Source organism: Erinaceus europaeus, chromosome 11 (genome assembly GCF_950295315.1).
Source record: "Erinaceus europaeus chromosome 11, mEriEur2.1, whole genome shotgun sequence".
NCBI lineage: Eukaryota > Metazoa > Chordata > Mammalia > Eulipotyphla > Erinaceidae > Erinaceus > Erinaceus europaeus.
Genome location: NC_080172.1, coordinates 61,339,407 through 61,361,361, shown reverse-complemented (window position 1 = coordinate 61,361,361; position 21,955 = coordinate 61,339,407). Strand labels below are relative to the sequence as shown.

Sequence of the window (21,955 nt, the reverse complement as noted above, 5' to 3'; positions counted from 1 at the left end):
TTTTAATTTAAAAAAAATAATTAAATAATTTTATTTAATCTTTTTTGTTTGTGCTTTTGTGGTTCTACACTCCTGTACATGTATAATTTCACTGTTCCTGGGCTGGATTTTCATTCAGAGAGAGAGAGAGAGAGGGAGAAAGATAAACTATAGTGCCAGAACTTCCCACAATTCTGTGGCTCAAATTTAGGCCACTTGCTTTGTACCTTACCTGGTAAGCTATTTCTCCACCCTGTACACATTCTTCTTTTTGTAAAATCTCTTCACACTTTATTACAGAAAAGGCTTGCATAATTTAATTATCACCAGTCTGTTATGGCATGCTTCTCATATCAGAGTCACCTGGATCAATGATGGCCAGGGTGCAGACTTTGTAGTATTTTACATATATTATGCCCGATTTAATATTATTGCCTCTGTAGTGATGGACACCACTTTTGGCCAACATGGCATAGTACTCAATTTCTGATATCCTCAAGACTGGGAAGTTGTTGGCAAGCATGACAGGTTTTGCTTTGCCTTGTCTGTTTATTTTCAGAGTCTCTTGTATTTCAGCATGTACTTCCCACTTTTCATAACAAGTTGGAGACTAGAGTTGACCAACTTCAGCAACTTTTTCATTTTTTGGGGGGGGCACCATCTTCCTGCTTTAGGTACTATTTGGCCCCCAACCAAGAGTAGCAGCCAAGATAGCCAGGGAGAGAAAGAAAGGAAGGAACTCCCACAATACAAAGCTCTCCATGGTTGGTTGAGACCCCTTTACATATTCTGTATACACAGTGCTGGAGTCTCAGTAGAGGTTGTTTTGACTACAAATGGAAAGCAATAGAGTAATTGCAATATTCAGTTGTTGAATATTGACAGTGTAACAATTTTATTACTTTTAGGTTCAATGAAAGAACCCAAGAAGAAAAAGAATATTTTTGTGCGTGAATAGTGAAATTAAAAAAAATTTTTTTTATTATATTTATTTTCCCTTTTGTTGCCCTTGTTTTTATTGTTTTTGTTTTTATTATTGTTGTTGATAGGACATAGAGAAATGGAGAGAGGAGGGGATGACAGAGAGGGGGAGAGAAAAATAGACACCCGCAGACCTGCTTCATCGCCTGTGAAGGGACTCCCCTGCAGATGGGGAGCCAGGGTCTCAAACCCGGATCCTTACTCCCATTCTTGTGCTTTGCACCACATGCGCTTAACCTGCTGCGCTACCGCCTGACTCCCAATGCAGAGTGAAATTTAAGTTCTTAAGAATTTGTAAATTTTGTAAGAATTGGAAACATTATATTAAAGTTATTGTACAGAGTTGTAGGCTTAGGGAAATGTCTGATAGACAAATTAGTTAAGTTCTGATATTTACTCATAAATATGACATCCAGAACATGAACATATTTGGAATGTGTTCATATTATGGAAGTATGTATCACATACTATAGAATTTTTTTGATTCCTTAATAATGTCAGTAATCTATGCCAATTATTAACATTGTACCCAGTAGACTAATACGTTCTACATTTTATCTGGAGGTCTGGAGATATATATTGAAAATAAGTGAGAAAAAGTGGTGTAAGAAATGAAAATTTTAAATATATATTTTTGTTATATTTTGTTCTAGTAATATTGAAATATCATAAGCCTTATATAGTTATTGGATTTAGCATATATTTCTGAGTGGGAACAAGTTACCTCTTTATGCCTGTTTTCTCATCTATAAGGGTGTAAAAGTTATATTTATTTTCTAAAGTTGTTATGGGAATTATATGATTAAAATAACTTTTTTTTGGATAAGAAGGGTACAATTCCACACAATTCCCACTATGAGAACTCCATATTTCCTCCCTTTCAAGTTTTCCTATTTAAAAAAATTTTTTTTATATTTATTTATTTTCCCTTTTGTAGCCCTTGTTGTTTTTTATTGTTGTTATAATTGATGTTGTTGTTGTTGGATAGGACAGAGAGAAATGAAGAGAGGAGGGGAGGACAGTAGGAGAGAGAAAGATAGACACCTGCAGACTTGCTTCACCACCTGTGAAGCGACTCCCCTGCAGGTGGGGAGCCAGGGGCTCATATCGGGATCCTTGTGCTGGTCCTTGTGCTTGCGCTACCTGCGCTTAACCTGCTGAGCTACCACCTGACTCCCGCAAGTTTTCCTATTCTTTATTTATCTAGCAACATGGACCTAGGATCATTATGGGAGATAATTTTTGTAAAGCATTCAGGATAGTACTTGGTATAAAGGAAATGCTATCATTTAAAAAATGCAACAGAAAAAAATTGTGAATGTTCTATGTATGTGCTTCAATAAAAATGTAATACTTCATAAACAATGTACTTTGTTGGAAAGTATATACTTTATAATGTATTATGAAGAGGGTTATCTGGAATGGAATTTTCTGGTCATTAGACTGACTACCAGGAAAAATGTTAATTCTAAGACATGGCCACAAGGTGGTACAGTTTTACCATCCTTAGTTTTGAGAGAGAGAAATATTTCTCTGAAAGTAGTTACATTTTGAAGGGTAACTAGTATAGCCATAGGCCCTTTGGAATATAACTAAAATATGCCTACTAGCTATCTACAAAATGGAGGACCCCACAACTCTTCATCTGCATTATTCCAGCCTTTAGGTTCATGAGTGGTCAACAATTTATTTGGCTTTGTATGTTAACTGTCTTTTCAGCTGCCAGGTTCCAGATGCTAGCATGATGCCAACCAGACTTCCCTGGACAGACAATACTACCAATGTGTCCTGGAGCTTAGCTTCCCCAGAGCCCCACCCCACTAGGGAAAGAGAGAGGCAGGCTGGGAGTATGGATTGACCTGTCAATGCCCAGGTTCAGCGGGGAAGCAATTACAAAAACCAGACCTTCAACCTTCTGCATCCCATAATGACCTTGGGTCCATACTCCCAGAAGATTAAAGAATAGGAAAGCTATCGGGGGAAGGGATGGGATATGTAGTTCTGGTGGTGGGAATTGTGTGGAGTTATACCCCTCTTATCCTTTGGTTTTGTCTATGTTTCCTGTATATATATAAATATTTTGAAGGGTGTGAGAATCAGCTCTTACAAATCAAGTAAACAGAAAAAAAAACTCATCAAATTTGTGTTATCAACTATGATATACAAATATATAGAAAAGTAATGTTATAGAACTACAACTGTGGAAAAAATGCTACCAAAAGCCATACTGTTGGAAAAAGGATTGTGAAGGGAGGGAGATCACTGGGACAGGGCAAGAAACCTCCAAATTACTGAATTTAGCTCCATGATTATATAGATGGATAAGTTGTAAGCCTGGAGGTACTTGAGAACTTACTCTAATTCACCCTGCAATATAGTAAAAAAAAAATCCAGATGATAAAAGCACATTACTTGACCCACTTGATCCCTCACTATATCCAGATTGCTGTTGGCAGAAAAAAGGTTCCCTACACTTAAAACTAGACCAATAGTTATTACTAGCTGGCTCAGGTGCTGAAAGAGAATGGAGAAAATTGAGTTGAAATAATGTCTAACTATTGATACTTAGCATAAAATTATAATTTGATTTTGGTTATCAGAATTTAAGCAATTAGCTATTTCCTCATTTTGTCCCCTGAAAATGTCTTAATCTTTATTTTCATGTTTTTTCCATGAAGGGAATGAGACTGGTGGGTAGGAAAGAACTGGAATTTTACAGAGAGGAGAGAAAATATCTCAGCATAGTGAAGAGTGACTAAAAGTGAAAATAACTTGCTCTCTGACTGTTAGGCTATTGGAATAAACCACAGATTAAGGATTTTTGTCACCAGAAATAGAAATTTCTCTCTAGAGAATCTTCACCTTATCTTAGATAGTTGAGACATTTTATCCACTTTCTAAGTGACTTTGAATTTCCATTTTAAATGAGAAAATAAAAGCGACAAAGAAGGTGAATATAACTTTATATAAAATGAATCAGTAATGAAATTTGGGGTAAATTCAAGTTTATTCAAGTGTTACTTTTACTAGTTGTTGCACTGGCATTTAATAATAATTTTATTCATTTATATAGAAAACACAGACATATTTATTGGAAACACCTGAAACTAATTATTGGAAATCTGATTCTAAAGCTGTTTCTTCACAAAATATACATCGAAGTTTCACATCAGCTAATCTTGGTAAAGTCAAAGATAAAAAAGAATATCAGCGGACGTCTGCCAAAAGCACTATGTCAACACCATTACCAAAGGTTGGTTATTAACAATTCTAATAAAATACCATAAACCACATATCTAACAGAAACAGAACAATTTTCATTCCCACCAGGGTTATCACTGGGGCTGGCACTATGAATTGACTGTTCCAGGTGTCCATTTTTTCTTTAAAAAAAATTTTTTTTTTATTGGGGATTAATGGTTTACAGCTGACAGTAAAATTACAGTAGTTTGTACTCTGGGGAAGTGAAGCTCCAGGACACATTGGTGGGGTCCTCTGTCCAGGGAAGTCTGGTCGGCATCTGTTGTTAAAATTCGGATGCTCTAGGTGGCCGGGCTAGCTTCACGGGCGGGTAACAGAGACGACCAGAGACATACGGCTGGGCAGGGAAGCTGTATTTCTTTATTCAGGAACAACAATTCATAAACTAAACCAAACTAATCACTAAACAGAACTCTGCTGCCTCTTTGCCCCGCAGCGGCACCAAGCACTCTCTAACTCTGCAACTTTCCAACTCTCTAACTCTGGAACTCTGGAACCCTCTCGGGGTTCCTTGGGGCGGAGCCAAGCGGGCCCGCAAAATTAGCAGGACTGATCCAATTTTCTTGGCGGGGGAGAGCTAGAACAACCCAATGTAAAGCATACAACAGGCATCATGCTGGCATCTGGAACCTGGTGGCTGAAAAGAGAGTTAATATACAAAACCAAACAAATTGTTGAACAATTATGGACCTAAAGGCTGGAATAGTGCAGATGAAGTTTTTTTGGGGTACTCACTGCAGACTATTGTGTACTTTTGCTTTCAGATATATATTTTGCCCTAGTTTATGGATACGTGTGAACATATACTCTATCTCAGGGGACCTGTTGTATATCTAGGTTTTGGGACTTTGTTAGGAAGTGAACCACTTGGGATGGAATTAGAGAATACTATGAAAAGAAAGGTCTCACCTGAGTAATGAAGCTGAAGGGTTGTCATTCCACACCTGAAGTCTCTGGACACAGTCTGAAGTAAAGCATGCTGAGGTGGCACTCGTTGCGTTGATTAGGTTGTGGTCGGTTGATGCAATATTATTTGATATGGATTGAGAGAAACATGCAGGAAAGTGCACTCCACCCTAAGGTTCCAGGACTGGGAGAAATATAGGCTCTATAGTGGAAATGTGTGGTTCCTGCTGTATTAGGGTTCAAGAAGACAGTGGATAGTTATTGTTATCATCACATTATTTGGTACTTGGGTTAACTTTGAAAAGTCCGTTTGTTAGGATTTGCTCTATAATATCCAACATCTTGTATATAGTTGAGCCACCGGTTGCTTCTGTTCTCCCTGGTCTAGGCTTTTGAGAGAGTCAACATATCAAAGACTCAGCCTATGTATTAAAAAGATTCAGTCTGTGCTTTAAAAAGTTTGAGACAATTTTTCTCCTCTCATATTAATTAAATAGTGATTTCTATGACTAAAAATTAATAGGAGTGTACATAAACACCATTACCACCACCATAAGACTGTGTCCCATCCCAACCCCCACTTTTACCCCCTCCACCACCATGGGAAGCCGAATGTCCACCCTTACCCTCAGCCTCAGTTTTTACTTTGGTGCTACTCCAGATTTAGTCAAATCCTGCTTTTAGTTTCCCTTTCTGTTCTTGTTTCTCAACTTCTGTTGATGAGTGGGATCATCCCATACTCATCTTTATCTTTCTGACTTAGCTCACTTAACATAATTCCTTCTAGCTCCATCCAAGATGGGTCAGAGAAGGTGGGTTTATTGTTCTTAATAGCTGCGTAGACTCCTAAAATCTTATAGTTTTATAAAACAATGTTAAATCACTAATCAGAACACATACACACACACACACACACACTGGCTTTAACTGTTTTTGAGAATTTCTATATGCAAAGAAAAAGACTATTGTTTTAAGTCAATTTTGAGTTTTTCAAATATTGATTGCAGATGAGGTCTTAGAGAACCACGAGATAGGCAAAATAAAACTTCTGAAATAATGGTTTGAAAGAACTCTTAGTTTTGTTATGCTCTGTTAATGGAGCTGGATAGTGGGGCATGTGATGAGGAAAAGCTAAGACACTATAAAGTTTGCTATTGATACAGAGCTGTTTTTGTTTTTGGTTTTTTTTTAAACTAGTTACTCTCCAAGTTGCTGCAAGCTTTTGGTTTTGCAAGCACCTAGTCTCTACCTATGTGGGGAAGCTTCAGATGTCTTTCTCTTTCCCTTTCTATCCTTCCATTCTCTCATCTCTAGTCAGTAAATAAATAAATATTAAATACAGAGTTTTGTAAAAGCTGGTTATAACCATGTTTTTAAAAATCAGTATTTGTATTGCTTTATGGAAGAGTAACTTTTGGGACTTTATTTCTTTGTCATGTTTACTGATATCATTGATTGTCAAAAGACACTCTTGGGCGGGCGACATAGCTCACTTGGATAGTGCATTGCTTTGCCATATGTGCTACTCAGGTTTGAGCCTGGCCCCTACTACTCTGAAGGATGCTTTAGAACTAAAAACTCATTAACAATGAGTAAAATGAGTCATTGTGGGGTGAAGAAAGTGGAAGGTCTGGCTTCTGTAATTGCTTCTCCACTGAGCATGAGTGTTGGCAGGTTGATCCATACTCCCAGCCTACTGGGCAAGCATGATAGTATACTTAAGAAGATGCTTGCATTGTCATAAGTCTAATCTAGGTTTGAACCAAACCCACAAAGCACTGGGGAAGTGTTGTGCCTTTCCTTCTTTCCATATGTCTGTCTCTGCTCTAGTCTGTCTAAAAAAGTCAGCTACAGCACTGAATCCCCAGAAACAACAACTAAAAAGAGACTTCACTGAATCTGTTGTGTCTCTCTCCTCATTATTTCCTTTAGTAATCAAAAGGAAAAAAGTCTACTACTATAAAAATTTTAAAAGAAATTTATAATTTTTAATTTAAATATCTGAATTAAACTTTTACCAAAATTTATATTTAACATATGTATTAATGACAATGGAAAGATAATAATGATTAAAAACTCACATTTATCGATTGTATTTTGAATTGATTGGGTAATATATCATTTTTCTTTTTGAATAGACATATACTGTGAAGACACCTACAAAACTGAAAATTCAGCAAAGAGAAAACAAGCCTGTACCTACTGAAGAATGCAATAGAAAGAGAAAAATGGTCTTTGAATTTGACGTTAACTCAGATAGTTCAGAAACTACTGATCTTTTGGTAAAAATATTATAAATAATCCATTTATTATTTGCCTACATTATTTTTATTTATTTTTTAAAAAATATTTATTTATTTATTCCCTTTTGTTGCCCTTGTTGTTTTATTGTTGTAGTTATTGTTGTTGTCGTCGTTGTTGGATAGGACAGAGAGAAATGGAGAGAGGAGGGGAAGACAGAGAGGAGGAGAGAAAGATAGACACCTGCAGACCTGCTTCACCACCTGTGAAGCGACTCCCCTGCAGGTGGGGAGCCGGGGTTCGAACCGGGATCCTTATGCCGGTCCTTGTGCTTTGCGCCACCTGTGCTTAACCCGCTGCGCTACAGCCCGACTCCCGCCTACATTATTTTTTAACATGTATTTATATAATGCCTTCAGTTATGATACTAAAATATAGTAGAACTATATTTTAACATAGAACCCTGGGCTTTTACAACATTTTAGAAAAACTAAGGTTCAAATAATGTCTAAATTCAGAATGCATGGAATTTTAAATTGCTTGACATATAAAATGATTGAGCATCTTATTTTCTGACATAATGTTGTGAATATTTATTTTCTTATTTGAATTAAATTTATTATTTTCAACTTCAGTTCTACTTTACTCAGGAAGTGTTGATTTACAGGATTGTTGTAGTGACAAATATACCTTAACCAAACCATTATCTTGTTCTACTATAAACACTTATGTCCCTATGTTCTACTTAGTGCTTCTCCTAATGGATATGAAAAAAAACATTAAAAGCCTACATTAAAAAAAGATACTTTATTTTTTAGTGAGAGAGATATATAGAACTAGAGCATCCCTTTGGCACATGTGATGCTGGGGATTGAACTCAAAACCTTATGCTTGGAAGAACAGTACAGTACTCTAGTCACTACATCATCTCTCAGACCACTACCATATCTTACTTTCTCCCTCTCACTCTTCCTTTTTTTTCTCCCTCTTTTTTTCTTCCCTCCCTTCTCTCCCTGCCTCCTTCCCTCCCTCCCTCCCTTCCTCCCTTCCTCCCTCTATACCTTCTTTCTTTCCTTCCTTCCTACCTTCCTTCTTTCCTTCCTTCCTCCTCCTTTCCTACCAGAAAGAAAGGGGTGTGGTGACTTATGCTTAAATGTAATGGTGTGAAATTATACCTTTGAAATTTTATTATTTCATGAAACTTTGATAAATAACTAATAAAAGGGAAAATTAGAATTGTATACACTGACTTAAGAGGGGAAAAAAGAGAAAATAGGTATTGGGAGATTGTTCACCTTATAGGGCTTGTTTGCACCTTACCAAGCAGGAAGCTCCATGTTGAAGCCCTAGCACCATATGTTAACACCACAACACCAGGATGGGAGAAATTCCATGGAAGCTACAGCCAGTCTCTGTCTCTTCCCACCATTTCCCTAGCTACCTTAATTTATTATTATTTTTCATTGAACTGGGAGCAGTGGGATAATTATATACAAGGCTCCAATGCCACAAAAATAGATAAATGAAAGGTTAGAGAAATATTTTTAGTCTTGTTGCAGTCAAATTCAGTACTTCTTTGCATTTTGCATAATATATGTTTCTTCTGTATCATTCATTGAGTGTAGTTTATATTAAAATAGTGATTGACAACTTTAACATTTTTATCATTCTTCAATAACTACTATACTAAAGATGGCATGTTTAAGATTAATGCTACAAATAGGAATAGATAAGGTTTTACTATTTAAATTATGTATTTTTTGTGGTGCTAGGACAGCTTACATCACTCCTAGATAGACTTGGACATTCGTTTTTTTTTGCCTCCAGGGTTATTGCTGGGGCTTGATGCCTGTACTATGAACTCACTGCTCCTGGAGGCCACTTGTACCATTTTTTTTTTTTTTTACAGGAAAGGACACAGAGAAATTGAGGGGGGAGGGAAAGATAGAGAGGGAGAGAGAAAGACATCTGCAGATTTGTTTCACCACTTGTGAAGAGACTTCCATTCAGGTGGGGAGCCAGGGCTCAAAACGGGGTCCTTGCGCTGGTCCTTGTGCTTGTACTTTGTGTGCTTAACCTGGTGTGTCACCGCTCGTCATTCTTTTTATTTAAAATTATAAATGGAGGAGAGAGAGAGAGAGAGAGATGCCACAGTACTGCTCCAATATCCATGGAGCTTCCCTCAATACCATGGTGCTCCCAAGTGCTTCTTGGGTTTGAATCCAGGGTCTTGTATATCGTAAGGTGTGTGCTTGTGGTATATTTCATGTCTCTCCTCAGCTCTGGCTTATGGCAGTGTGGGGGAGTGAACCTGGGACTTTGGAACCTTAGGTATGAGAGTCTCTTTGCATGATTATTATGCTATCTACCCCCACCCAATTTAATGATATTTTACATGATTTTTAAATATTTTTAAGTTGGCTAGTTTGTGAATACTGATTCTTTTTTTTTAAATTTATTTTTTATTTAAGAAAAGATAAATTAACAAATCCATAGGGTAGGAGGGGTACAATTCCACACAATTCCCACCACCCAATCTCCATATCCCATCCCCTCTCCTGAGAGATTTCCCATTCTCTATCCCTCTGGAGCATGGACCCAGGGTCATTGTGGGTTGCAGAAGGTGGAAGGTCTGGCTTCTGTAATTGCTTCCCTGTTGAACATGGATGTTGACAGGTCAATCCATACTCCCAGTCTGCCTCTCTCTTTCCCTAGTAGGGTGGGTCTCTGGGGAAGTAGAGCTTCAGGGCACATTGGTGGGGTCTTCAGTCCAGGGAAGCCTGGCCGGCATCCTGATGGCATCTGGAACCTGGTGACTGAAAAGAGAGTTAACATACAAAGTCAAACAAATTGTTGAGCAATCATGGACCCAAAGCTTGGAATAGTGGAGAGGAAGTGTTAGGGGGGTACTTGCTGCAAACTCTAATGTACTTCTGCTTTCAGGTATATATTTTGCAGTAGTTTATGGATACGTGTAAACATATGCTCTCTCTCACAGAAACTGGTGTATATCTAGGTTTTGGTTCTTTGTTAGAAAGTGAACCACCTGGGATCTAATTAGAGAATACTATGTAAGGAAAGGTCTCACCCGAGTAATGAAGCTGAAGGGTTGTCATTCCACACATGAAGTCTCTGGACACAGTCTGAAGTGAAGCATGTTGAGGTGGCAATCGTTGTGTTGATTAGGTTGCGATCGGCAGATTCAATATTATTTGATATGGATTGGGAGAGGCATGCAGGAAAGTGGGCCTTATCCAAAGGTTCAAGGACTGGGAGAAGTAGAGGCTCTGTAATGGAGATGTGAGATTCCTGCTGTCTTAGGGTTCAAAAAGACAATGGATAGGTAATGTTACCATCACATTATTTGGTAATTGAATTAACTTAGAAAAGTCCTTTTGTTAGGGTTTGCTGTACAGTACCCAGTATCTTGTATATAGCTGTGCTATTGGTTGCTTCTGATCTACTTGGTCTAGGCTTTTGAGAGAGTCTGCATATCAAATACACATCCTATATATTAAAAAGCCTCAGTCTGTGTTTTAAAAATTTCGAGACATACAATTAATTTCCCCCTCTCATATTAATTAACTAGTGATTTATATGACTACACTTTACTAGGAGTGTACATAAACACCATTCCTACCACCAAAAGACAATTACCCATCCCTCCCACCCACTCCCACCCCCCACTGGCCCAGGAAGCTGCATGTCTACTCCTCACCACAGGGTTTTTACTTTGGTGCCCTACTTACAATTTGGTCAGGTCCTGATTTTAGTTTCCCTTTCAGATCTTCTTAGTCAGCTTCTGTTGATGAGTGGTTTCATCTCATACTCATCTTTATCTTTCTGACTTAGTTCACTTAACATAATTCCTTCTAGCTCTGTCCAAGATGGGTCAGAGAAGGTGGGTTCATTGTTTTTGATAGCTGCATAGAATTCCATTGTTTATATATACCACAGCTTTCTCAGCCACTCATCTGTTGTTGGGCACCTGGGTTGCTTCCAGGTTTTAGCTATTATGAATTGTGCTGCTATGAACATAGGAGTACACACCTCTTTTTGGTTGGGGGTTATGGAGTCCTTGGGGTATAAGCCCAGGAGAGGCATTACTGGATCATATGGAAGGTCCATGTCTAGCCTTCTGAGAGTTTCCCAGACTGCTCTCCACAGAGGCTGGACCAATTTACATTTCCACCAGCAATGTAAAAGGGTCCCTCTGTCCCCACATCCTCTCCAGCATTTGTTGCTGCTGTCCTTTTTGATGTATGCCATTCTTACAGGAGTGAGGTGGTATCTTAGTGTTGTCTTAATTTGCATTTCTCTGACAATCAGTGACCTAGAGCAGTTTTTCATATGTTTGTTAGCCTTTTGGATCTCCTCTGAGGTGAATGTTTTGTTCATATCATCTGCCCGTTTTTGGATGGGGTCATTTGCTTTTTTTGGTACTAAGTTTGCTGAGCTCTTTATATATTTTGGTGATTAGTTTCTTGTCTGATGTATGGCATGTGAAGATCTTCTCCCATTCTGTGAGGGGTCTCTCTGTTTGTTTAATAGTTTCTTTGGATGTGCAGAAGCTTTTCAATTTGATGTAGTCCCATTGGTTTGTTTCTGCTTTAGTCTTCCTTGCAATTGGGTTTGATTCATCAAAGATGTCCTTGAGGTGTATGTGGGAAAGTGTTTTACCAATGTTTTCCTCTAAGGATTTGATTGTTTCTGTTCTGACATCTAGGTCTTTGATCCATTTGGAGTTGATTTTTGTTTCTGGTGAGATAAAGTGGTTCAATTTTATTCTTCTGCATGTTACAACCCAGTTTTCCCCGCACCATTTATTGAAGAGAACCTCCTTTTTCCATTTAATCCTTTGGGCCCCCTTATCAAAGATTAGATGTCCATGGGTGTGGGGGTTTATTTCTGGGTTTTCAATTCTGTTCCACTGGTCTGTGTGCCTATTTTTATTCCAATACCATGCTGTTTTGATGATGATGGCTTTATAATATAGTGTAAGGTCTGGGAGTGTAATGCCTCCATTTCTGTTTCTTTTCCTTAAGATGGTTTTGGAAATTCTAGGTGTTTTCAGGTTCCAGATAAATGATTGTAGTGTTTTTTCTATTCTCTTGAAGAAGCTTGGTGGAACTTGATGGGTATTGCATTAAATTTGTATATGGCTCTGGGGAGAATATTCATTTTGATGATATTTATTCTTCCAATCCATGAGCATGGGATATCTTTCCATTTCTTGGTATCAGTTTCTATTTCCTTGAGTAGCGACTCATAGTTTTCAGCATACAAGTCTTTCACTTCTTTGGTCAACTTTATTGCTAGGTATTTGATTGATTTTGCTGAAACAGTAAATGAGAGTGATTTCTGGATGTCTTCTTCTTCAGATTTAGTGTTTGCATAAAGAAATGCCACTGATTTTTGTACATTGATTTTGTAGCCTGATACCTTGCTATATTGCCTAATAACTTCCAGTAGTTTTCTGCTGGATTCTTTAGGTTTTTCTAAGTATACTATCATATCGTCTGCAAATAGTGAGAGCTTGACTTCTTCCCTTCCAATCTGTATTCCTTTGATTTCTTCCTCTTGCCTGATTGCTATGGCAAGAACTTCCAATACTATGTTGAAGAGTAATGGTGACAGTGGACAGCCCTGTCTAGTCCCTGATCTGAGGGGGAATGCTTTCAGCTTCTGTCCATTGAGTATGATGTAGGCTGTAGGTTTGCTATATATAGATTCCACTATCTTGAGGAATTTCCCATCTATTCCCATTTTTTTGTAGAGTTTTGAGCATGAATGGGTGTTGGATTTTGTCAAAGGCTTTCTCTGCATCTATTGAGATAATCATGTGGTTATTTGCTTTGCTTTTATTGATGCAGTGAATGACATTGATTGACTTATGGATGTTGAACCAGCCTTGCATTCCTGGGATGAATCCCACTTGGTCGTGATGAACAATTTTTTTGATGTGCTGCTGTATCTGGTTGGCCAAGATCTTGTTTAATATTTTGGCATCTATGTTCATCAGAGATATTGGTCTGTTGTTTTCCTTTTTTGTTGTGTCCCTATCAGCTTTTGGTATCAGGGTGATGTTGGCTTCATAGAAGGTGGAAGGGAGTATTCCTGTTTCTTGAATCTTATGGAAAAGCTTAAGATGTATGGGTACTAACTGTTTCCTGAAAGTTTTGTAGAATTTGTGAAGCCATCTGGTCCAGGACTTTTGTTGTTGGGGAGATTCTTAATAATGGCTTCAATTTCTTTGTTTGTGATTGGTGCATTTAGATTTTTTAGTTCTTCTTGGTTCAGTTTTGGAAGGGCATATGTTTCTAGGAATTGTGCCATTTCTTCCAGATTCTCTAGCTGGGTGGCGTATAGTTCTTCATAGAAGTTTTGCATCATTCTCTGGATTTCTGTGGTGTCAGTTGTGATATCTCCTCCATCATTTAGAATTCTATTAATTTGAGTCTTCTCTCTTTATTGTTTGGTGAGTCTGGCTAGGGGTTTGTCAATTTTGTTTAATCTTTCAAAGAACCAACATTTGGCTTCATTGATCTTTTGTATGGTTCTCTTATTTTCGATGTTGTTTATTTCTGCTCTAATTTTAGTGATTTCTGTCTTTCTGGTTGTTTAAGGGTTTCTTTGTTCCTCTTCCTCTAAGTCCTTGAGGTGTGCAGTATGGTCATTCATTTGAGCTTTTTCTTGTTGTTTAATATGTGATTGTATGGCTATAAGTTTCCCTCTCAGTACTGCTTTAGCTGTGTCCCAAATATTTTGATAGGTTGTGTCTTCATTTTCATTTGTTTCCAGGAACATTTGAATTTCCTGCTTGAGTGACTCTCTGACCCAGTGGTTCCTAAGGAGTATGTTGTTTAGTTTCCAAGTTCTGTGACTTTTAATAATTTTCTGTTTGTTGTTAAATGTTATTTTTACTCCACTGTCGTCTGAGAAGATACTTGGGATAATTTCAATACTCTTGAATTTATTGATGCTGTCTTTGTGGCCTAACATATGGTCTATCCTTGAGTATGTGTGATGTGGATTTGAAAAGAATGTGTATTCCAGTTAATTGGGGTGAAGGACTCTGAAAATGTCTAAGAGGTCTAGTCTGTCAATCTCTTCATTTAATTCTCTTGTATCTTTGTTGATTCTCTGCTTTGTTGATCTAAGTGTGAAAGTGGGGTATTGAAGTCTCCCACTATTATTGTATTACTATTGATGTTTTTTTGAAATTCTTTCAGTAGGTGCTTGATGTATTTAGATGGTCCCTCATTAGGTGCATATATGTTAATAATTGTTAAGTCTTCTTGGCTGATTGATCCTCTAATAATTATGTAATGTCCTTGCCTATCTTTTATTACTTTATTTAATTTAAAATCTATTGTGTCTGAGATGAGAATGGCTGTTCCTGCCTTTTTTTGTGGTCCATTAGCCTGTATGATAGTTTTTAATCCTTTCACTTTAAGTCTGTGTTTATTTTGTTGTGTCAGATGGGATTCTAGCAAGCAGCATATGGTTGGGTTATGTTTTCTGATCCATCCTCCCACTCTGTGCCTTTTGATGGGTGAGTTGAAGCCATTGACATTTATTGATATTATGGATTTAATGTATTGTAGTGCCATTGTTCAAAATAATTTTTTTTGTTTGCTCTGATATATTGCAAGTATTATAGTGATGTTCTTGTTTATAAGAGGTCTTTTAGAACCTCTTTCAGGGCCGGTTTGGTGATGGTTTCCTCCTTTAACTTTTGTTTGTCTAAGAAGGTTTTGATCCCTCCATCTAGCTTGAATGAAAGTCTAGCAGGATATATTATCCTTGGTTGAAACCCTTTTTCATTCAGGGATCGATAGATATCTTGCCATTCTCTTCTGGCTTTTAGAGTTTGAGTGGAGAAGTCTGCTGATAGTCTTATGGGTTTTCCCCTGTATGTGACTTTTTGTTTCTCTCTTGCAGCCTTTAGGATCCTTTCTTTATCCTTACTTCTTCTCATTGTGATTATGATGTGTCTTGGTGTCTTCAGATCTGGGTTGATTCTGTTTGTAACTCTCTGATGTCCTTTCTGTTATTCAGGTCAGGGAAGTTTTCTTCTATTATTTCCTCTAGAATGTTTCCTTCCCCTTCCTCTCTTTCTTCCTCTGGCAGGCCAATTATATGAATGTTACTTCTTTTGAGATCATCCCATATGTCTCTGTTGTTGTTTTCAGTGTCTCTCAATCTCTTTTTGAGCTCTTTCACCTCTTTCTTAGTTTTCTCTAACTCATCCTCTGTCTGACTAATTCTGTTTTCTGCTTCTGTTAGTCTGCTTTCCCTTCCCTCAGCTTCTTTTTTAAGTTCAGCTATTTCAGCTTTCAGTTCTCTAATTGCCTCAAGATAATCAGTATTTTCCTTGGGGGTCTCAACTGTTGTTTCCCTAGTACTGCCATTCCTTTCCTCCAATGTTGTTTTCATTTCTGTGATTAATAAGTTTATTATTGCTTGCATACTTTTCTTATCTATGGTTACTTCTGGTTGATTTGTAGTTTCTTCTGGGTTCTTGTCTTCATTCATTGTAGTAGCAGTTTTATTTGTTCTTGATCTACCCATTTTTTTGATTTATGTGTTTCTTATTTTTATGTTCTGTTGTTCCTCAGTTGTTGTGTCTTGAGTACAAGCAACACTGTACTAAATACCTTTATGACAAATGCAATCACCAACCTCAGGAATTACAGTACCAACTGAAGCAAGTATTGAAGCAGTTTAATCACTACCAGTTAGCCAAACAATGTCTCCTGTCCATGAAAAAATAGCAACCAATTCCAAGTGAAGAAGAAAGAGAAAGGAAAGAAGGGATAGCAAGAATAGAAAATTATGCAAATCTACTATCCACTGTATATTCTAGGGGTAGCAAGAGGGGGAAGGGAAGTAGAGCAGAGATACACACATAGAGAAAGCACTCTGAGTCAGATTCTTCCCCTAAATAATTCACAAATTCTGAAAGAGAAAGAAGGAAGAAATGTATGACAAGATTAAAGAAAAAGAGAAACAAGAGAGAGAAAAGAGAAAAGATAAGAAAATGTGCTGTAATTAAAGAGTAGTGAAAGGTAAGGTTTTTAGTTGATTATTTTTTATTTTATTTATTTATTTATTTTTTAATTAGCTAGGAGGAGGAAGAAGGGGAGAGTCTATAAAGGAGGTAGGAGTAACGAGACAAGTTCCTCTGCCAATAGATAAGATGCCCCCTACCCTAGCAATGAAAGATACCCTAAGAGTTAATTCTGGTCAACCTAAAGGAGGGGGGAAGAGATATGCCTTTATATAATATTAATAATAAGATACAGCAGGGAAAAAAACCCTGTCCCAGATTTCCTCAAGTCTCCTGAGCATAGGCAGCTGATTGTTAAGAAAGAAAAAACAAACAAACAAACAAAAAACCTCAGGACTAGACATGAATAGCAGGAATAGTCAGCTATGCAAATCTACTATCCACTGTAAATTCTAGGGGTATCTAAAGGAGAAAGGGAAGTTGAGCAGAGATACACGCAGAGAGAGTCCACTCTGAGTCAGATTTCTTCCGCACAATAATTCCCAAATGTGTATCTGTGAATTCAGAAAGCTGAAGGAGGAAGGAAGAAAGGATGGCAAGAATGAGAAAAAGAAGAAAAAAGAGAGAGAAAAAAAAAAGATAAGAAAAAGAACATTAATAAAAGAGCGGTGAAAGGAAAAAGTTATTTATTTATTTATTTTTTATTATTTAATTAGCTGTGTGGCAGGGGGAGGGAGAGAATGGGTAGGGGCGGTAGGAAAAGTGAGACAAATTATTTAGCAGTGAATAAGACATCCGGTCCCCTAGCAATGTAAAATACACTAAGAGTTAATTCTGGACAACCTGAAGGAGAGGGGGGGAAAGGGGTACGCATTTATCTTGTATTGATAATAAAATAGAACAGAGTGAAAAACCTGTCCTGAAGCTTGGATGACTTCAGATTGCCTCAGGCCCTCTGAGCAGAGGCAGCTGGTTGGCTACTTAGAAAGAAAAATGCCAAAGGTTTCAGAAGGGAATAGACTTAGAATGAATGAAACCCCTGGTGGGACAGTGTTGTTTTAACCAGGCTGGCTTCACGGGTGGGTAACAGAGATGACCAGAGACACACAGCTGAGCTGAGAATGCAGTTTAATCTTTATTCATGAGCGGGCAAACGTGCTCTTCCGTCTTTCTCTTCCCGCGGCAGAGAGGGACCCCTAAACTAATCACCACACAGATCTGTCCTGCATCCTTCTCCTCTGGCAGCTGTGGCAGGAACTCAGGAAGTACGTAGGGTAGGGGGCGGGGAGAAGGGAGTAGCGGGTAAACTAGCAAGGGCCAAACCAAATTTCCCGTCGGGGGGGAGAGCAAGACCAAACCAATGTGAAGCATAGCAACAGGACAGGAATCTTGGTAAAGAAAGAAGCTTAGCAGGGGAGCCTGCTTTGAGCAGATCTCTGGTCCCCAGGGACTGGTTATGGGGGGGAATGGGGGAGGGGGTGCACTTCGGGAATAATAATTTAAAAGAAAAATTTTTTCCCTTTCTTTTTACTCTATTTTTTAACCCAAATTAAGTTATAGTCACCTCCTTGGTGTTACCGCTAGGACCCTTTATTGACTGGCCTACTAAAGGCAGAAAATCCTACCGTTTTCAGTTGATGTGGTTGGAGCTTAAGCCACTAGCAGCTTCTCAGTCCGTCATCTTCCGGAAACTGTCCTGGTGAATACTGATTCTAAGTATATCTGAAAAGCTATCTCCTGGTGACTTGTTGAATTCTACTAAAATTTGAATTTAAAATTTGAGAATCATCCATGAAGTCTCTGAAGATTTTATTAGATGTAACTTTAATGAACACGACAACATAATATGAACTGATTGTTTTCCTGACTAAACTTGTGTAGCATACTCATTAAGATATTAGATTCTAGTGCTTGTCTACCTAGATTTTGAATCTTGGCTCCAGTTCTTATAGTGTATAATCTTGGACAAGCTTCTAAATATTTTTGTGTCCTAATTCTTCTTAAGATGGGAAAATAGCTTACCTGAGTGCCTACTTTTTAAAAAAATGTTTTTTTTTATGTTGTATAGAGATAGAAAAAAATTTATGAGAGAAATGGGAGATAGGGAGGGAATAAGAGAGGCCTGAAGCATTGCTTTACCACTTGGTGGGGAGTGGGGGTTGGAACCCCAGTCCTTGCACATGGGAATTGTATGCTCAACCAGGTGCGCCACCACCTGCCTTCTAGAGTGCCTACTTTACCATACATATAACTCAGATTCTACTCCTGTTTTCCATAGCACTGGAGGTAGTTTCACTGCTGTAGTGTCTTTACCTTTCTCCCTCTGTGTCTCTTGTCTTCCAGAAAAAAGTCAACAGAGAGTGGTGAAACCTCAGTAATGACAAAGTAATGAAATAAAAGAAAATAACTTTCCAATTTTATATAATTTTGAGGATTAACTCACTAAAATATATAGAGTGCTTAAATTGTACCCTACAAGTGTTACTGCTAGAAATAATTAGATTTTTTTTTACCAATTATACCTCTTATAGAATTACAAATGCTAATTATAAGGTCTAATTATGAGTTTTAATAAGTAGGCTTGTGAGTGCATTGTGGAACTACATATTATTTATAATCTTAAATCTTGTAATCTACTGACAATCACAAATAAAAGGTGGAAAAAAAGTAAACTAAGGGCAAGGTGATCTGGGTGAAGTGGTAATATTAAGACTCTGAAACTAAAATAGAAATAAGCACAAAAATATTACTCATGGGAGTTGGGTGCACATATAACTCATGCGGGTTAAGCGCACATGGTGTGAAGCACAAGGACCAGAGTATGGATTCCAGTTTGAGCCCCCAGCTTCCCACCTGCAGGGGAGTCACTTCACAAGCGGTGAAGCAGGTCTGCAGGTGTCTTTCTTTCCCCTTTTGTCTTCCCCTCCTCTTTCCATTTCTCTCTGTCCTATCCAACAACAATGACATCAATAACAATAGTAATAACTACAACAGCAACAAAAGGGACTAAATAAATAAACATAAAAATGTTACTCATATGTATCTTAGAGTTCACATAACTTTTTAGGAATATAGATAATAGAGTAAAAATCTAGATTCTTTTGGGGCAGGGTTTAGTCACCATCTTCTTTCCTCAGTTTTCTCCCTCTCCTTTTTTTCCCCTCCTTCTCTCCTCTTTACAGTCTTCTGTCTTCTTTGTCCCTCCCTCTACTCTTACTTCTCCTCCTCATATGTGCTATCTATAATCTAATGATGTAATTATTAATGATGGTAACCCTTAAGTTATATATATATTTTGCATTTTAAGAGCATGGTTTCTGAGGAAGAGACAATGAAGAAGCTGTACAAGAACAATAATCCACCAACTTCTCATCTGTATGTCAGAACACCAAAAAAGGTAGTTTTTACATTTTGATTCAGAGAACAGGCTTCAAAAACTGGACTTAATTCTTTAAAATTAAATATACTGTTACTTTATTTTATTTTCAGAGTCCTTCATCTCTAACAACCCCTGGATCTACACTGAAGTTTGGAGCAATGAGAAAGCAAGAGGACCGTTGGGCTGTAATTGCTAAGCTGGATAGGAAAAAAAAACTAAAGGAGGCAGAAAAACTATTTATTTAATTTCAGAAAATTAGTGTGATTAAGGATCATAATGTCCAATTTATAGTTAATTTTTATTTCTTGAAGAACACAATTTTAATTGTGATGTTTTATATATGATAAACAGTTAATGTTTCTTTATATTTTGATCTAAATCTGAGAAAACCTATTTACTACCTGAAAATTTGTAATTGTTTCATACAGTTAGATGATTGTAGTTCCACTTTTTTGTTTTTTTATATTATTTTATTGGGAGGATTAACCATTAAGTTTACAGTAGTACAGTTTTTTAATTTCTTTATTGGGTGATTAATGGTTTACAGTCAACAGTAAAATACAATAGTTTTTACATGTGTATTTCTACTTTTTTGTATTCATGAAAGCTATTTTTGCTGTTTTCATGTTTGTCAAAGTAACTACTTAATGCTGGTAATAACATTGAGAACTGCTCTTTTTTATTATTAAAACATTTTGGGAATAAGCTTCTTGATGGTTCTATGAAGTCATCTGAATAGTTGATTTTATAATGTTGAAATTTATTTTTACATATTGAGGTTATTTTAACCAACCTTCAACTTCTGAAACAGCTTTTTTGTGTTCACAAAAATGGACAAAAGGCTTTTAGTTGCAGGAAGAAAAACCAATATCGGTATGACTTTCTAATATACTTAATTTATTGAATATTCATTATGCAAATATTTATTATCTAACTGAAGTCAAGAACAGTTCTAGATACTGGAGATGTAAATGTGAAACACACACAGAAACAAACCTATTTTCTAGAGCTTAAGATAAGTGAAAAATATATTAATGATAATCAGTCAGGGAAAAGTATTAGGAATTATGAAATTGGTCAGAAATTTATGTTAGGTGACCTTCACTGAAAAAGAAAGAGAAATATTTATATGAAGGTCTGATGAGGTCTGATGAATACCAAGTAAACGTGTTAACATAGGGGTGAGGTTAGAGGGATGGACATTCTTGAAAGAAGGAACAGGAAATACAAAGATCCAGAATTGGGTGTATATCCATTATATTCTGTAGTACTGTCACTGAGTGCAATGTCATTGAAGAACTGAGTGAATAAAAAGTAGAAAAGACCCGATAATTAACAGGAAGGGGAGTTTGGGTGGACAGACCACTTTTAACATCTTTATAAGAACTTTGGCTACTTTGAATAAGATGTGAATTAGTAAATACCTTTGAGCAAAAACAGATCATGATCTGATTCAGATTTTAACATAAAGACTTTTCTGGTTGCTATATTGTGAATAGTTTGAAAAGAAAGTAAAGGAATAAAACAGAAAACAGATGGTATTTTAATAATGCATATGAGAGATGATATTAAGCATTTAAAGTTAGATATGGAATGTGATAACAATGTCAATTTTTTTGACCTGGGGTCTTGAGCAGTGGTTCACCCAGTTTCACACCATGTACAAAATTCCCTCCTACAGGGGTTGGGGCTTGGGTGTCTTTATTCCTATCTCTCATTCCCCTCTCAATTTCTGTCTTAATCAAATATGAAAAATAAATATTAAAAGTATTTAAAATCATTTTTGGCCTGAGGAATGTAATTCTGGATGTGTTAGGTTTGAAATGCCTATTAGAGATCCAAAATAGAAGTAATAAATAGGCTTAGAGAAAGGTTTACGGTTGTGACAAATTTGGGAGCCAATAATAAAACAAACTGGCTGAGAATACCTACAATGATGGGAATGACTGTACCTGACTTCCCTGGGAAGACAGCCTCACCAATATGTTCTGGAACCCCATCTCCCCCAAGCCTACCCCTATAGGGAAAGATAGAAACAAACTGGGGGCATGAATTGACTTGTCAATACCCATGGTCCAGCAGAGAAGCAATTACAGAAGTCAAACTTCCTACCTTCTGCACCCCGTAGAGATCTTTGATCCATACTCCCAGAGGGATAAAGAATAGGGAAACTTCCAATGGAGGGTATGGGATAT

General features: G+C 37.2%; 1 protein-coding gene and 1 pseudogene across 1 annotated transcript in view; one reads left to right on the top strand and one right to left on the bottom strand.

The window, feature by feature from the left end:
• Nucleotides 1–21,537, top strand: part of SYCP1 (synaptonemal complex protein 1) — a 100,283-nt gene extending 78,746 nt beyond the window's left edge. Inside the window, exons 30-33 of the mRNA XM_060201833.1 lie at nucleotides 4,034–4,213; nucleotides 7,266–7,409; nucleotides 19,689–19,778; nucleotides 19,871–21,537. Coding sequence (XP_060057816.1) covers nucleotides 4,034–4,213; nucleotides 7,266–7,409; nucleotides 19,689–19,778; nucleotides 19,871–20,005 — 549 coding nt within the window. The 3' untranslated portion in view covers nucleotides 20,006–21,537. The remainder of the gene's footprint in view (nucleotides 1–4,033; nucleotides 4,214–7,265; nucleotides 7,410–19,688; nucleotides 19,779–19,870) is intronic.
• LOC103124831 (large ribosomal subunit protein eL30-like) lies at nucleotides 296–2,534 on the bottom strand (annotated as a pseudogene).
• Nucleotides 21,538–21,955: the final 418 nt, after the last annotated feature.